This window comes from Ailuropoda melanoleuca, chromosome 4 (genome assembly GCF_002007445.2).
Source record: "Ailuropoda melanoleuca isolate Jingjing chromosome 4, ASM200744v2, whole genome shotgun sequence".
Classification (NCBI taxonomy): domain Eukaryota; kingdom Metazoa; phylum Chordata; class Mammalia; order Carnivora; family Ursidae; genus Ailuropoda; species Ailuropoda melanoleuca.
In genome coordinates, this window is record NC_048221.1 from 124995746 (window position 1) to 125013749 (window position 18004).

General features: G+C 52.4%; 1 protein-coding gene across 1 annotated transcript in view; it reads left to right on the top strand.

Moving 5' to 3' along the window:
- The window catches only part of DNMT3A (DNA methyltransferase 3 alpha), a gene marked incomplete at its 5' end in the record, with an annotated part of 75710 nt that extends 69009 nt beyond the window's left edge, over positions 1-6701 (top strand). Inside the window, one exon of the mRNA XM_034657303.1 lies at positions 68-6701. Within this exon, the coding sequence (XP_034513194.1) occupies positions 68-209 (142 nt within the window). The remainder of the gene's footprint in view (positions 1-67) is intronic.
- Positions 6702-18004: the final 11303 nt, after the last annotated feature.

Consider the following 18004-nt stretch of genomic DNA (forward strand, 5'->3'; position numbering starts at 1 on the left):
GACGGAGGACACCGCCGGATCGCCCCCTCCCGCGCTCACCCCCGCCCTTTCTGCCTTTTCTCCCCAGGGTGTTTGGCTTCCCTGTCCACTATACCGACGTCTCCAACATGAGCCGCTTGGCGAGGCAGAGACTGCTGGGCCGGTCGTGGAGCGTACCGGTCATCCGCCACCTCTTCGCTCCGCTGAAGGAATATTTTGCTTGTGTGTAAGGGACATGAGGGCAAACTGAGGTAGTGACACAAAGTTAAACAAACAAAACAAAAACACAAAACACCAACAACATGAGGATGGAGAGGAGTATCAGCACCCAGAAGAGAAAAAGGAATTTAAAACAAAAACCAGAGGCGGAAGTACCGGAGGGCTTTGCCTTGCACAAAGGGTTGGACATCATCTCCTGATTTTTCAATGTTAATCTTCAGTCCTATTTAAAAACAAAACCAAGCTCCCCCCCTACCCCACCCCCCCTTTTTTTTTGGTCAAACCTTTTGTTTTCTACTCTTTTCAGAGGGGTTTTCTGTTTGTTTGGGTTTTTGTTTCTTGCTGTGACTGAAACAAGAGGATTTATTGCAGCAAAACTCAGTGAAAAGAAATAGTAACAATACCTTGCAGAGGAAGGTTGGGAGAAAAGGAAAAAAGGAAATTCTATAGAAATCTATATATTGGATTTTTTTTTTTTTTTTTTACTATATATCTTTTTTTTTTTTTTTTTTTTTTTTTTTTTTTGTTGTCTCTAGCCTGATCAGATAGGAGCACAAGCAGGGGAGAGAAAATAGTGACACTCAGTGGCAGAATTCCCTCCCAGCCACTGAGCTGTCTTGCCAGCACCATTCCTGGTCATGCAGAACAGAGCCCAACTAGCAACAGGGAGACAGAACACACAAGACCCTTTTATACAGTATTTCAGGTGCCTACCACACAGGAAACCTTGAAGAAAATCAGTTTCTAGAAGCCGCTGTTACCTCTTGTTTACAGTTTATATATATATGATAGATATGAGATATATATATAAAAGGTACTGTTAACTACTGTACAACCCGACTTCATAATGGTGCTTTAAAACAGCGAGATGAGTAAAAACATCAGCTTCCATGTTGCCTTATGTGCAAAGGGTTTTAACCAAGGATGGAGAAGGGAGGCAGCTTGAAGGTGAATTGTTGCCATGGCGGGCTTTCCCCTGGGTATTTAACAAGGCGAAGGGGGAGAATCCGGGACCCTTGTTCTCCTGCTTCTCCCTGCCAAAAAACGGGGGTGAGATGAGGTGGGTCGGACCGTGGAGAGCTGAGAGAGGGATTCATCCAGGCTCACGCAATAACCTTTTGATTTTTTTTCAAAAAGGAGACTCCCTCGGCAAGATGGCAGGATAAGGGGTCTTCATTCCCAATTTCTCACATTAGCCGATTTGAGGGCTCCTTGTGGTGGGATCAGAAATAATCCAGAGTGTGGGCAAGTGACCGTTAAAACCCCACCTGGAGCAAATAAAAAAACATACAAAACGTACTGGTGCTTTCCTGTCTAAGTCGCCTTTTGTGTGTTCTTTTATGAGGCCCTCACCATCCACCCTCTGCACAAGGCGGCTTCCGGCCCCTGGAATGTGATGTTTTTGGTCATCTCCAAAGGCTGCAGTTTTATACTGGGAGGCTGATGACACCTTTTGTTATAATTATTCTTATGGTTCTGGTTATAATTATGTTTGTTTTCAGATTTTTCTTTAAGAAAACAAAAACCCAACCCCCCTCCCTTACGGTTTCAAACCAAGGTGCGGGGAGCAGGGTGCTTCTAAGGTAGCGGTGGCCCTGGTGCCCTGGCTCCCCACCCCTCGGGCCAGGTGGGCCACTGGGCGCAGCGACAGCTGGGCGGCCAGGGGAGTCCCTGAGGCCGGCCTTCCGGGCGCGTCCGTCTTCTCTTCTACTTCCCCTCCTCTGAGTCACGCGTGTCAGGGCTGGAGGGGGGACCGGGCCATCTCTCTCCTCGTGTGTATGATTGGAGTGGTGTGTATTTCTTTTCTAGTACTTGGTCTGATGATAGCTGCGCTCTTAGCTGGAGCCGGCGGCACCTGGAGTCCCAAGTGCACGGACACTTGGTTCCACCTCCTACCGAGGCAGGCAGCCTGGCGTTGGCGGTAGGCAGGGCCAGCATTGGGGGCTCCAGGGTGAGGGCCCAATGGGCAGATGCTTGCCTGGATAGATGGGGTGTAGATATGTGGCATATAGAGATATATATTTTATAATGGGAGGGGGGTTGGCACCTCCTGGGACTGGCAGGGCTGGGAGGTGTGCTGTCAAGCACATGGTCCCAAGTTCGCATCCCTAGAAAGATAGGGCCTACGGTGATAGGCGCTATATAAATACATAGATAGGGTCATGTATAAGAAATATTATGTAGTGGGGAGCGGGGCGAGGGGGCTCAGAGTGTTGAGCCTCGGGTCGCACTGCAGACATAAGCCCCACACCAGTCAATCAGTCCCACACGCATACACAGGAACAGATTCCTACCGATGCAGAATGGGCGCGCGCGCACACACACACACACACACACACACACACACACAGCCAGGGGGCTCTCAGCGCTCTTCTCCCCAGAATTCAGGACTTTGTGGCGTCGGCCCTGCAGCTCTTTACCTCTGTTGCCCTGATTGCAGGTAGACTGTCAATCCCAGAAGTTGCTAGGTGCTGAAGGCAGGAAAAGGAGGAGGTTTTATTCCCGCAGGTGCTCTCCTCTAGCAGGTAGCATTCTATCTCTTTTGCCCCTGGTGATGTCAAAAGATTCTTCTGTTAGCAACCTGTGATACTGACCTGCAACTCTAGGCACCAGTCAAGTCAGCCCTCGACTCCCCCTACCTATTCTCCCCCAACTAAAATAAAATTGACATCCAGGTCTGTCTCGGCCAGGGGGCTTCCATTGGACAAAAAAAAAAAAAAAAAAAAAATGGGACAGTGAAACTCATCTTTTGAATAAAGTAAATTAGTAATTGGTGACAAAACTAAACCAAGGCTTTGAATCCCTCGCTCATTGCTCAGGAGTAAGCTCACAGCTGGTGGCCACAGTCTCGCGGCCCTTTAGAGGTGCTTGGTCCTGGGCTTCAAGCCACGCGTTTCCTTGTCAAATTGGTTTTTAAGATCACACCCAGTCGGCTTCCTGCCAGCTCTGTGACATGACGGCATGTGGCGATGGTGGGCCCCCTTGGGGCTGGAGCAGCTAGGAGGGGGGTACCTCTGCCCCTCCCTTGTTGGAACCCCTGTACCTAACCCGTGGTGCTCGCCCTGTCCCCTCCTTCTCCAGCCGGGCTCCATCTTCCTGGCCTGGGTCCACCAGCACCACTCCAGGAGGGCTGTGGGGAGGAGGGGCTGCCTCAGGCAGTCCAAGGTGCTCCCTCCCCCACTGGCCAACGCTAAGGTCTTCGCAGCCCCCAGTGTCAGGACCGGCTCTTCACGGGCCTGCCTCTGCAAACAGACTTTCCAGCTCTCCTGGCCATCCTAGGCCTTTTGTCCACTGCTTACATGAAGGAGTTTGCCTTTCCCCGTGGCCCAGGCTCCTCCCAGGGGGTTGGTGTGGTAGCCGTGGAGAAGGCGGGTCTGAGGGCTTAGTGTGGGCTAGCCAGCTTGCTCGGGGGAGGCTTGGATGTTGTGGCTGATACTTAAGAGGACTTAAGTATCCTGGTTCAGCAACCTGACTAGGCCCCAGAATGGGCCAGATGACAGTTAACAATCACCAGCTTTTCTTCCAGCCCACCCCAGGGGCTTGGTCCCCCAGTAGAACTTGGGAGGGTGCAGGGGACCTTGGGAATGTGCCAGCCTGACCATGCCCAATGCTTGCAACGGTCTGCTTTAGCCCTGGGTGGGGCGTTTCTGGGGACAAGGATCTGGTCACCTTCTAAAGGAGGGCTGGGCTTTGGCGAGGCAGGGTTGTGTGAGGATTAAGGAGGGGCTCTTTACACTTGCTGTGGGTGAAGCTGAGGGTAGAGGTGTGGAGAAGAAGAAACCAAGAAGGCCTAGGGAAAATTCTGGAGTATGTTCACCAGTGGGATTTTTCTTATAAAATTTATCCCTGGAAACCAGGGCTTCTAGGGACCAAGGATGATGCCTCCCAATTCGTTTCAGGTGCCAAGTAGAAGGTGGTGCCAAAGAGATCGGTGGCTTTTGGGGGAGGTCGCCGGGGGCTTGTGCCAGGGTCACAGAGCCGTCGGTCGCCTGTCTGAGGAGGAAGTGAGTCTCCCGTAGGCGGCGGCTGAGCCCTGTGGGCCGGGCTTCAAGCCGGCTGGTGCTAAGCCCCTTCCCCGTGGGACTGGCTGGAGAACAGTAGGCTGGGGGAGCAGCAGGTGAGGACTGGGTGGGGAGAGGGTTCTTGCTGTCAGCAGATGATGCCATGAGTGTGTTACTGTTTTTCTCTCTAGACCCCAGAACCTTCCTGCTATTGAACATTCTTCTAGAAAGCAAACTTCCCCAAAGAGCATCCAGGACCTCTTAGCTTTTGAGACAGGCCTGGGAGTGGTTGACTGGTGGAGATGCCCGTGGGAGTCTTGGTGAGTCGCTAGGGTGTGGATTGGGACAGGCAGACCGGGCAGCAGGGAAGGCTGCTGGACACTGAACTGGTATTGTGAGGGCCGGCTCCCCTTCCTTCCCGCTTCGCTGGTGGTTCTGGGAAATCCTAGATGGGAATACGCACCATCTCCGACACAGGAAGGTCTGTCTTAGGAGCCAGGGAAGGAGTATTTCCGTGGAGCCATCTGGGAAGTGTGTTCTCCAGGAAAACTGCCATCCGGAGTCTTCCCATGTTTGATGATTTAAGTATACATAAAGTCGATCTTGGAGGAGGGTTTGAATTCCTGTTGCTGTTCTGCTTGGCCAGAGATCGCTGTGGCTTTCGGAGGAGTCGTTTTTAGGAAACTTGCAGGAGCCCCCTCGAGCTGTGGATTAGGGCCTTGGGGCCTCGCCTGGCACTGTGATCTGGAGAGGACTGGCTGTTTCCTTTGGTCAGGGGAAAAGCAGACCGAAGATTCTGGCAAGATCAGTTTCTAGCCAGGCCCCATTCTGATCCCAGGAGGTGAGGGATCTGAATTTGTCTTTGGGTGTTGTCTAGGCCGGTTGCTCCCAGTGCTTGTGATTAGAGGTGACACCAGAGTTGTCCTTGGCAGGAGAGCTGAAGGCTTTCCTCCAGTGCAGGATGGAGGGGTGTTGTGGAGGCCTGTCCCGGAGCTAGCACGGCCGCCCGGCATGACCCTGCTGACGCAGGGATTAATGACACATGTTTGCAGGATCCGGGAGGAGAGAGGGGGAGATTAATGGCAAGGATAGACTCCACGGTTCTAGCAGAAGCTCTCGAATCTTTACATTTTGGTAAAGGAAAGCCTGGGTGTCTTTGGGAAGTGAGGCCAGTCCCTCCTGTCCCCGTGTGTCTCAGAGACCTGGCTGAGGCGGGCCTTTGCTTGGTGACCGCTCGCTCATTGAGGACCCTAGGCAGGGGATCTTCTGGGGCGGGATAGACAGGTGGACCTAAAGCAACAAGGACAAGGACGCAAGGTTCCCTTTGCTAGTTGTGACTGGCTGAATTGCCTGAACGGAGGCCCACGGACTCCTGGAACTCTGGTAACTGGAAACCACCCCCAATCTGCTCCACCCGAGGGCCACGGGAGGGCGGGCGGCTCCCCCCAGGCCCCCTACCCCAGCCCCACAGCCTCCAGCTCCCCGCGCCTGAGGACCTGAGCAGGGAATCGAAAGCCTCACACCAGTCCCATTTCACTTCCCAGACCAATTCGGTTGCATAGCATCCAGAATTCAACCACCAACCAAAATGCCGAAATTTCTTAGAATACGCAGAGGGAGGAGGTGACTCAACAAGGTGCTAAAACATTTTATTAAAAATATATATTGTTAAATTAAGTCTGCTGTCTGGACAATGACTGTTTGTTTTGTTTTCTTGTAGTGGAGTTTAAAAGAGACTATTATTTTACTCTGATATATTATTATTAAAAAGGCATTTTAACTTTGTACTTGAAAACTAAATGAGCGATTTCATGTGTTTTAGCTGAGGCATTGAAGTAGGGGGTGCTTACTTATTTGTGGGAAATCATGTATTCATACTGAAGAATAAACTCTGTAGCTGGTTTGGTAATACCTTTTACTGTTACAGACGAGTTCGCTTTGACCCCGTCCGGCAGAGCGCTTTTACTCCACATTCCACGCAGCTAAATGCAGGACTTCCTCCCCCCGCCCCTTCCCTCCCCCAGCCTTTCTCTTCAGTTCCTCTTTTTTCCTTTTTTTTTTTTTTTCCCTCCTTTGGGGTTGGGTTTTTTTTTTTTTTTTCCTTTGTTTGTTTTCCTGGTTCCAGCATCCTTTCACCACTGTATTTTTTTTTTTTTTAGGGTTGCTTCTCTATTTATTGACAATAATAATGTACATTTCACAGTCTGGTTCTGGGACATCCAAGGAGGGGCGTGGGAGGGGGGGGCCCCTCCCCGAGTGGGTCCCCAGCCCCGTCCCCCGGTGTTCTGTTGTATCTCTGTGTAAGTGATGCTCGTGACATAGCTGTTTATGAAATAATTAAAGAGGTCAATGCGTACAGCAGATGTAGAAAGTCTGTCGGTTCCGCCTTCATCACATTTTTTTTGTGCCCAGAAGAATATAATAAAGCTCTTTCTAATGTCCTTGTGCTGGAGAACACTTGAATAAATGGACTGTTTTTGTGCAAAAAGAAAAACGGAAAAAGCACCGTAATAATGTCCTTTTGTCTTGCGTCTCCTTCCCCCTGACATGACTGTTCACAGCCTTCCCAGAAGGGTCAAGTGCCCAAGTGGGGAGGGACTGGCATTGGGTCCAGACAATGCAGTTTCTCCCTTGAAAACATCACCTGTGTGAGTATTAAATAGGGGCGGTAAGACTGGGTGAAAAAAAGGACAGTTTGGTCAACTCGAAGTTCAAACGTAAGTTACGTAGTGAGATGAGGTCGCTGGAGGAGCAAATTCTGTCCTGGGCTGAGGGGTAGGAATTTTCAGGCTGGAGCCGCGAGGGGGGGGGGCTCATGCCAGTGCCTGGGTCAGACGAGCAGAGGGCTTTTGGTTACGGGCACTGTTCCTTTCCCTAGGGGGTTTCTGGGAGGTAGACAATCTGGACCGTGCAGGGGACCCTGGAATGGACTGAGGCATTTGGCCTAAAAAAGAATCGAGAGATGTTTGCAGACAGTGACAGGGCAAGGCCGAGGGGCTGGGATTGTTCTGGGTAGTTCTGTAAAGCAGGCGGAAGTGGGGGGAGTCTGCAGGAAGTCAGCCTGTTTCAGCTCACCTGAAGGTAGATCCTTCTTTGCCCCTGGCCAGCAGGGCACGGGGGCCTCTGGGAGTGCAGTTAAGAGTCAAGACAGCCACTTGGGGATGCCACTGGGCTTCCGTGAAACCCCGAGTCTGATTTCCTCTCGCTGCGCGGCCCCTCCTCAGAACTGTCTTGCCAGTGGACCATGCCTTATGCATTGAAGAGTCCATTCATATACAATGTCCCCTTCATCCTCACGATTCTTTGTCTGAGTCCCTAGTTGCCAGTCTCCACCATCTAAAAACCGGCATCTGAACCCACATAGGAACGGGATCTTCCTGACACCTCTCAGCTCGAAGACCTTGGCGTTCCGTGTGGTGTTTCTGTCTCCTAAGTGTCAAGCAAGTCCCGGCCAACGGCAAGGTTTCTTCCCTACCTTAGACTTTGGAGAGGCTTAGGACTGCAACACTTGGTTGGTGGCTTTGAAAGAAATTCTAAAGGGGAAATTTGAGAAAAAGGAGAAAATAAGCTTTTCTCATGGGCACTTTTCTTTACAAAATTGTAAATGTACATTTAACTTTTATCCTACTTTTTTCTCTCGTTTTCAGTGTTGATGTAGAATGCTTTTTTTTTTTTTTTTCCAAATGGCTGCATGGTATTTTCTTGTTGAATATCTGTTTCTAATATATGCATTTTATTTTAGCTATAAATAGAGCTGCAATAAATATCTTTATGTGTTGGTTTTCTTTCCCCCCTATATTTTCTATTTTTTCTCCTAAAGCTAGATTCCCAGAAGTGAGATGTACTGGGACAAAAAGATGAAGATTTTGGTTGGCTCCTGACACATTTGCCTGATTTCCTCCAAGTGGTCAGCAGACACGTAGTTGATCTTCAGCTCTGCGGCTCTCAGTTCAGAAAACAGAGTCCTTAGTTGGACCAACTCAGAAAAGTGTTAATCCCAGTGGGGAAGCGAAGGCTCAAAGCATTTTTTTCCCCACTGAGAAGGAAATCTGTAGCTAGAAGCAGGAGGTGGGAGCAACATTGTTTGGTCACTAAAATTTTGAAAATGAGCTCACTGGGAGTGCCCACCTGGAGAAGCCCGTAGGGGATGGAATTCGCGCTGAATCTTTGAGACTCTGGTTCCAAGGCTAAGGAGAAATGGGAGGGTGTCATCAGTATGGAACGCCCCAGTGTCACCTGAGCTGGAGATGGGCAGTATGGCCAGAGCTTACAGGAAGGAGTTCCGGGGGCCATTTCATTAGTAAAAACCATCTCGTGAAGTTCCTGCATTTAAACAAGGTGCCATTTGATGGTGGAGGAGCAGGGAGAGAGAGGGAAGTGTCAGGGCTGGGCAGGAGTCAGGCAGTGGTGAAGTGACAGGGCCCACAGCCCAGTGGGACTGCCCAGGTGGGTCTGCCCAAGGTGGGGTGGAGAGGCCCAGGCTTGCTGGTTCTGGAGAAACTTCCCTGGGCTCAGCAAGGTTGATGTGGTGAAACTGGGGTGGAGTAGAGGAGGGAGCTGGCTGGTTGGGGAGGCCAAAGACACAGAGCAAGGCCAGAGGTGGCAGGCACGGGCAGTGGGGGTCCTTCTGGGGAATGTGGGTGTTAGGCTTCAGTGAAGGGAAGAGACTGTATGTTGAAGATGGAGGCATAAAGGAGTCACACCTGAGGGGAGTAGGTCTCCCCTGTGACAGGCTCCTGGCATCACTCCCAAAGCTCCTTTCTCTTTGGTTCCAATACGCTTTAAAAGAACAAGGCCCGTTCACTTCAGTGGCATATTTTGCTCCTCTCAGCGGGGCTCCTAGGAGGGTGCAGCTGGGTTGGGAAGAAAGGGCCTGGAGCTTTGGGGGTTATGAAGTCCCAGGTACCCTGAACTGAATCAGAGGAAAAAGAACAGCATTTAGAACTCTGGGATCTGAATCTGTGTGACCGTGGGCGGGTTAGCTGCTGGTCTCGAGCTCAGTCTTCTGGCTGGAAACCTGGGTCTTCTTGTCTGTCAAGCATGTAGTTTCTGGCACCCCCTCCCCCGCCCAGGTGTGGGGGATAGTTTGGGGGCCTGGGGAGGCAAGGAGCCCAGCCTGTGGAGACACGCTGCCACTCGGCCCTCACTGAGCCCAGGGCTTCGGCCAAAGCGGGTATGTGTGGGTTAAGGGAGGGAACTGAAGCCTCTCGGAGGCTTTCGCTCTGATGGAAGCACAAGGCCCCCGCCTCTCGCTGCATGACCGTCCCTTGCCTGGCCCTGACCTGGCTCATGTATTGCCATGAGCAGTGCGTTCTGCCCGGCCCGGTGTGAGGACTTCCGTGATCTCGTGTCCCTTCCTGCCCCAACCCGTCCCTGCTGCCTGGCTCGGGGATCTCCCTCCTCGAGGGCCGCCCTTGTCTGGCTCTGAATCCCGCCCTGTCCTCCTGCTTGGCCACGGCTCCTCCGTCTGGCACCATTAATCTCTCTGTTTCTCCCCAAGCATTTCCTTAATGGCACCATCGATCTTCAACACACGTGCACACCGTCCCTTGACCTCCCTCCAGATGCCCTATTTCTCTCCTCCACTTCATAGCAAAACTTGAAAGCACTCCTGGGATTTGAGGACTTTGCTTTTCTTACTCCCATTCTCCTCCATCTGCCCCAGAGGCTCCGCTGCCCCCCACAAGTCACCTCTCAGGAGCTGGGCCTGGGAGGGGGCCTCCCTCCTCCCTGAAACGGCTTCTTCCCTGGGCTCCTGCATCATACCCCGTGTCTGTCTTCTTACCCCCCTAGCTTCCTTGGCTCTTTCCTCTGCTCTACCTGTTGGAGGGCTCAGGCATCCCACGTCTGCTTTTGCCCCAGTGTCCCCCAAGGCCCAGGTTCTCCTGTCCAGCTGCCTGCTTGGCCTCTCCACTCGGGTGTGGAACGGGCACTTCGAACATGACCTGTCAAAAACAGAGCTCTTGGGGCGCCTGGGTGGCTCTGTTGGTGAAGCATCTAATTCTTGGTTTCGGCTCAGGTCACCATCTCAGGGTCATGAGATGGAGCCCCATGTTGGGCTCTGTGCTGGGCGTGGAGCCTGCTTCAGATTTTCTCCCCTTTGTCCCTTCCCCGCTCTTTCTCAAAAACCAAACCAAACCAACCCCCCCCCAAAAAACCCCAGATCTCTTGGTCTCCTCCCAGCTTGCTCCCATACTTCCACATCTTAATAACTAGCGCTTAATTGGTGCCAAAGCCCTGGGGCTCATCCTCTATCCCCCTTTCTGTCACATGCCACGTCCCACTCGCCAGCTTGCTCTGACAGACTCTCCTCTCAATATACCCTCATTTGGGCCATTTTCCACTATCTTACTTCCGCAGCTTTTCCCCAAGTCCTCATCATCTGTCCCCTAACTGGCCTCTGTCCCCATCCTAGCATAACAGATCCCTTTGCTCGCTTCCTGTCCCCTCCAGTCCATCCAACACACAGAATAATCTTAGTAAAAATCAAACCCATCAGCTGTGTGCTCCTGCAAGCAGGATAAACCCTTCTTGCTCTTCTTGCCCCGGCCTGCAAAGCTCCAACTCTTCAGACGCTCCAGCCGCTGGCCTCCCTTCCCTGGGACACGCCAAGCTCTTTCCCACCACAGAGCCTTTGCACGTGCTGAACCTGCCACCTGGGAATCTTGCTTCCTCTCTCCTCAGCCTGTTCCCCTTCATTCAGGTCTCAGCTCACTGCCTGCCCACTGTTTCTCAAATGTTTCTATGCCCGCCCCTTTCTGTTGAATGTATTCTCTTCATAGCTCTCACCCTCTGCAGAGCATGGGAAGCCAGGGCATAGGGAACCTTGGTAGATTCATTTTATAGCTCTTCTGTGCGCAGACATTCATACTGGTGCCACTTTCCCAGGAGAGGCTACCCTGGACTCAGATTAGGATCTCCTCTTCCCTAATTTCTTGTTTCAGCCTTTTACTTCCTGTGTAGTTCTTATCATAATTAGTAATCATTTTGTTTACTCATTTATTGTGTCGTCCTCACCAAAATGGAAATCCAGGAGAGGGGGAACAGAATCTGCTGCTCCTTCACTGTATCCCCAGGAGCACTTACATGTTTGTGAAATGAATGGGGAACCACACCCAGCCCCACACCCGTGGGGATCTCCGGGACGGTGTCTCTCCAGAAGACTCTTGTCTGGTTGAGCAGGGTTTCAGGAATTTTTTATGATGTCTAGGCCTCTGTTAGTTCCAACTTGGCTGCATAAACATTGGCTATGCCCACAGTGCAATAAGGGCGAGGAGAAGGGAAGCACAGTTCATTACTGAGTGTCCAGCACACACAGGAACCCTAGCCCCTGCCAACAGTGACTGCGCTCCCCACGGGTCCAGACTCGTGCCAAGTTCTTTACGTGCATTAGCTCATTTCATTCCTGTGCAAAGACTTCGTAATTGTGCTCATTTTATAGATGGGAAAATTGAGGCTCATCAAGGGAACGCAACTTGCCAGGAAGAAGCTGGATGGAGGTGCATCTGACATCCCAGCTTGGCAGGCTGTTTCCGCTGTCTGGGCTCCCTCAGAGAGGGCGTCTGTGCTCTCCAGGCAGCCTTCACATCGAAGAGAATGAACCATGGGTTTTTAAAGAAATCAATATGACTCCCCAGCCTAAAATGATGCTAATCGCTCCTTTAAAATAATAAAAAAAAAAGGGGTAAGTGAAAACTCATTCATTATCCCGCTTCCCAGAGATAGTGGCTGCTGGAATCTGTTTCGTCCTTCTTCGTGCGACGCATCCACATCTTCACTAATTTAAGGCCGCATTATTTGTCAATAGACTGTTTTGAAATAGTAATTACTAACATTGTTTTGAGAATTCACTGTGTGCCAGGTATTATTTTTCTGTTAACGTTTTCCTGTGAGCATTTTCCCACATCGCTGTTCTTTGAAAACATCATTTTCAATGGCTGCATGTTATTATGTCTCATAGATGCAGCGTAATTTATTTGATCCAGCTTTTCCTCCAGAGGGTAGAGAGTTCCTACCCCCTCCCAACTTGCTGGGGAGGGGGTGGCCCTGCGCAGGCACCTGGCACCCTCATCTGCTACGATGACCCTGACACCCCCTAACCGAGACGCATGCTGCCTGCAAGGAGCACTGTCTAGTGGGACCCTTTGTTCAGCCTGGTGTCTGCATGTGATCATTTTCTAGCATAGATGTTTGAGATGTCATTTCAGGTGGAAGGACTCGGGACCCATGTTAGTAAATTGGCCCCGGAAAGATTGTGTGCTTCCGTTGGGGGCAAGTGAGGGCCCCCGAGCCCCCTGCCCCATTTGTATGGCAGGTGGAACAGCAGATAGAGAAAGGTAGGGGTGTTAGGGGCTCACCTTTGCTGAGGGGCCACCGGGGTGTCTCCATGCAGTTCTCAGAGGCCACGTGTGGGGGCGGGCATGGGGACAGTTGGGTGGTGGCCAGTGGCAGGAGTGTAGTGGCTGGGGATCCTGGACAATTTGGGTTGCAGCCTTCCATCCTAGGAAGGTTATTTCGCTGCTCTGAGCCTCAGTTCCTCACGTAAGGAAATGGGGGCAATAATAGGGTTATTGTGGGAATTACAGTGATACTGTTGTGTAAATGGTCAGCACCAAGGGCTGGGCTGACCTATACGGAAGCACAATAAATGCTGTGTGTGTGTGTGTGTGTGTGTGTGTGTTTGGTAGGTCCGGGAATGGGCACAGGTTTGGGACGTGTACAGGGTCACCCTGGCCCCAGCCTCCTCCATTGCGGCACTGAGACTATGAAGTCCCACTGTTGACTGTGCACTTTCCCCCACATTAGTCCTCCACACCTGGGCTTCTAGGTGACCTGAGTCAGAGGAAGGGCTGTGAGGACATCTGGGTTTGTAGCTCCGGGGGACTGCTGTGGTGGGAGTCCTTCTTGGAAGTGGGGGGGAAGTGTGTGTGTTGTGGGGGATCAGGGGGGCTGCTTTCTCTGTCCTGGCTTGCCGTAGAGGGGATTTGGGGGAGAAGGGCAAGAAGTGGATCCTGCTGGCAGGTGCTCATCCCTTTGAAGTTTGGGGGTGGTGTCCATAGGTCCGTGGAAGGAGCAGGCCTCCTGATCTGGGCCAGGTTTCACCATTTACCTCCTGAATCCGATCTGTGGCCAGAGGAGGGGGCTGCTATGGTTTCATGCATGCAGCTCTGAGGAGCCAGGGACCCCCAAAGGCCTGGAGAAAGTTTAATCAGGCACTCCATACCTGGTGGTGTGGTCTTTTGTTGAGTATGGCAAAAGCACTGGACCCAAAACTGTCCCCTGTGGGTTCTTACTGGACACTGGACACTGCAGGCAGGGTACTTGACCTCTCTGAGCTATTCATTCACCTACAAAATGCACTAACTTTCTGCTTGAATCAGGTCCTCGGGGCGTGACTGTGGGCAGCCACACGAGGTGCCGGTTACTGAAACCCCTGCTCAACCCGCTCTGTCGAAGGGGCCAGCCTCCATCCGAGTGCAAGGTCAGAGACGTGTGATCCCCCACACCTTGGTCCAGGTTCTATCCAATTACTCAAGCCACACTTGTCTGCTGAATTAAAAAAAATTAGAAATTACAGAAAGGCACAAAGTCAAAAATAAAAATATCACACAGCGGTTACCTGGGTGCGTATTTTTGTCAAAACCTATTGAACTGTACTCTTAAAATAGGTACAGTTTATTGTATGTAAATTACGGCTCAATAAAGTCTTTATTTTTAAAACATTTATTTTTAAAATTCCCACCATCATTGGCATTTTAGTATATTTGCTTCTAGATTTTTACTTAGACACAAATATATATTCTTATATATGTATGTAAATGTGTGTTTCTCTATATAAATATTCTGTACACAAATGCTAAACAACTCTCAGACTCTAAATGTATGTGTGTGTGTGTATATATATTTATTTGTTTTTTAAATAAAACTGGACTAGCACATGCCTGCTGTTTCTGAGTGGAGGCTTTCTGGAGCCGAGGCTGCCAGCTGGCACGCTCCACCTTCTGGTGGCCTCACCCCTCCTTCGTTACGGACCCGGGCCGTGTACACGGGCCCCCATCCACACCGCGTGCGGTCCAACGCAGAGTCACTCGGCCGGGGTGGGGGGGAGCCTGCCTGCCTGGAGAGAGTAACACTCCCTGCCCTCAGCAAGACCTCTCTCGGGCCCTGGGAGCTCTGGGGAGAGGAAGTACATGGCCTGTGGTCAGGGCTGGGGAAGGAGGCAACCCCGGTCGAGCGACGTTGACGTGAGACTGTCTGGAAACTTGGGGATGGTATAGATGGAGGGGGAGGCCTGCCTGGAGGGGGTGGATGGGAGTGGCATGAGCTCGGTCACAAGAGGTGTTGGAGGGAACACAGGATCCTGTCTGGCTGATAGAAGGGGGTTCAGCAGAGCTTGGAATGGGTGTGGAGGGCTGAGGGAGGGGAGGCAAAGATGCTTGGATTGATGTGGGCTTTACCAGAGAGACAGGGTCCCAAGAACTGCCAAGGGGATTTCTGTACGGCTGGAGCGCATGCTGGGAAGATCCGATAGGGCTTCTGAGCTTGCGAGAAGGCCCGGGTAGAACTACGTCTGAAGGGCAGAGTGGACAGATGAAACAGGTGCTAGGGGCTGACTTCACTTCCAACAGGAATGCGGGGCCCACTATCTTCTCACCATGAGAGAAACTTCCTGATCGGTTCATCCTCCGTCCCTTGAGCCCCCAGAGTGAGTTTTCATGTGACGTATTAAAGAACCGCATGCTTAACAAAAAGGAAACGGTCCTGCTCAGAGTTAGGAAGAATGTGGGCCTGGTCACAGAATTGAGCAGACGTCAGGACCTGGCCTGGAGAGGCTTTGATGCCTCTCTGTTGCCTTCTCTCTCCTTCTCGGTTTCTGTCTCTCGTGCTCTTTCCACTTCTGTCTTTTGTTTGGCTCTGCCTGGCTTTCTCCTGTCTACAGACCGATTCCAGATGGGGGAAAGACAGCCACGGACATCTCGTAGCTCACAGCCTCGGTGGGATTCTGCCGAGAGCCTTATATCTCGCTCCTTTTGGGGGCAGTCTCTGTGTCCAAGGAAGCTGGGTACTCTGATTGGCCAAGCCAGAGTGATATGGTTGAAGGGGATGGGATAGAATCCGCTTCTGGAAGGAAATGGGGCGGACAGGGGCTGGCCGACCAAAACCAATAGCAACCAGCTGCCGTCACACATGGTTTTCAGGATAAAGTTAACAAGGAGGAAGGCAGAGGGTCTGCACTGAAGAGCACAGTCTATTCAGGATGACGGAAACACCACACAGGTCCCTAGAACATCCTAGTGGCTGGCTATCCTCAGCCCACTGTGAGACTGCTTAGCTCTTGGAGAAATCAGAGTGCAGACCTGTTAGCCCTAGTGTGCAACTGGTCGATTCACATTTCAAGGCCGTAGCAGTTGGAGGAAACAAGCCTAGAAATATGGGTCTTAATTATGGTAACAATACAGTGTGGCAAAGCAGAAAAAGCAGACAGACCAGAGATCGAATACTTGCTCTTTACTAGCTGTGTGATAATCTATGTCTTCAAAGACTCAGTTTCCTCACCTGCAAAATGGGAACAATGAATGGCCTCCATCCCAGGGTTGTTGTGAGGATGAAGACAGGCCCTCGGGTGTTCGAGAGAGCGTGTACCCAAGCACTCAGTAAACGAGAGCCAGCATTCTGGTACTGGTCTTTGACCCACTGCAGCCACCAATGAAATTGCTAGAATCCCAGCCCCAGTTCCCTCCCTCTCTTCTGGGGGGATCCTTGCTTCCCAGAACCCCAGATGCATTCCTTGGGTAGAAGTAAGTCATCCCGGCCCTGGAAGGTGGTGGGATCTCCTTGGATGGAGGAAGATACCTCAAGGACCTGCCCGGGGCTGGGCCCCCCCTGCCTTCCCTGTGAACTTGCCCCAAGGCCGCTGGTTTGGCTACAAGGCCCAGTTGCCCACCTCAGCTACTTACATGAGGGGGACTGGGAATAAGCCCTCAGGCATGAGGCACCCAGCCTGGGAAGCAGAGCAGCTGTCCCAGCGAGAAAGGACAGCAGGCAGCCGCTCTCTCTGGCCTTTCTTCTCTGAGGCCCTGTGCTGTCTGCCTGCTGCCTTCCTGCGGCTCTCTTCCCTTTCCTGGCCTCTGGCTGCTCACTTATGCCTGCCTCACCAGGCCCCTCTAAAAGGCCCGTGGCCCCACATTTCCAACCTCCCAATCCAGGCACCAGTCCTGACTGACTCAGTCTCTCCCTCCACACCAGGTTTCTGGGACAGGATCTGGTGGCCCAGCTTGGAAGGGGGGTCACCCCAGGCCAGTGAGCTCTGACCAGGGAATGGCTCATGGTGGGGGGGGGGGCTAAAGCCCTTCTTTCCCCAGCGAAGGGCACAGCCGGCTCTCTAAGGCAGAATAGTGGTCAGAAGGTCTGGTCGGTCACAGGAGGAAAGGCCAGACAGCCGTCCCAGGCTCTCCACTACCCACGTGTCTGTGCTGAATCCCGACGCTGCCTTGCATTCTTGACAAATGATACCAAGAAGTATTTGGTGACATGCGAACACCATATAAAGTTCCAATTCCGTGTTGTATTCATTTCCTGGGGCTGCTGTAAGAAAGTGCTACAAACCGGGGGGCTTAGAACAGTGATTTGTTGGCCCAGAGTTCTGGAGGCTTGGAAGTCCCAGGCCAAGTCACTGGCAGCGCCGTGCTCCCTCTGACACCTCCAGGAGGATCCGTTCATGCCTCTTCCCGCTCCTGGTCCCCCTGGGGTCCTTGGTTTGTGGCAGCATAGCTCCCACGTCTGCTTTGTCCCCACATGGCTGCTTCCCTCTGTGCCCGTGTCTTCAATCGGCATTCTCCGTGTGTCTGTGTCCAAATTCCCTGCTTCTCAGCAGGACACCAGTCATACTGGATTAGGGGACACCCTGAGGACCTCGTCTTGACTTAATGACATCTGCAAAGACCTTATTTCCAAATCAGTTCACACTCCCAGGTCCTGGGGGTGAGCACTTCAAACGATCTTTCTGGGGGACGAAATTCCATCCGCAGCAAGTATCCGTAAGCAGAATGTAATGTAACGGTTTCTCGAGCTCTGTCGGTAGGACGCTTGTAGCGGTAGGTAAAGCCTCCGTGCTAGCTGTGACCGAGACGGGAGACCAAGCTTAACCTCTTTCCCATTTGGCTCTTTACGGGAACTGTCGGGGGCGCCCTGCCTGAGGGGAACGGGGTGCGGCCCACGGGAGGAGAGGGTGCGGGGCGTCCTGGGCCCGGTGGCCGGTCAGGGAGGCCTCTCGCGAGCTGTGGGCCTGGAGCGCTGACCGACAAGGCATTTCCTGAGCTAGAGTTAAAGCACTAGCGTCGTGAGTGGAAACCCGTTCAGAAACGGGCCTGAAGGTTTTCTCTCCCCGTGGGGAGGCCCGTGTGGGAACTGGAACCATCACAGGGCAGCCCAGGGCTGCTCTGGAAGGTTCCTCCACGGGGGCTGTGGAGACACCTCCCCGCCTCGCCCCGGCCTTGCCTCTGCGGATCCCGCTGGAGGGACAGTGTCCGTCCGACGACTTTCTCAGGAGGCCCAGTGGCCATTGTTTTCTCTGCTCTTCTGCTCTCAGGTCCTGTTTGCATCCGTGGCCCCCGGGAGCCGTCCTTGAGCTCAGACAGCGCGATTCCAGAGTCCGGACCTCGTTGGCCGGAAATGTTTGGGAAGCCTCATGTCACCTCTCCTGCTGGGTGGGGGAGAGTTCCCCTTTTGGTAGCGGTGGGCTGAGATCGCTAAGAAGGCCATGGGAGACACCCAGGTCCCGCAGGCCCGTCTGGCCGGGAGGGTGA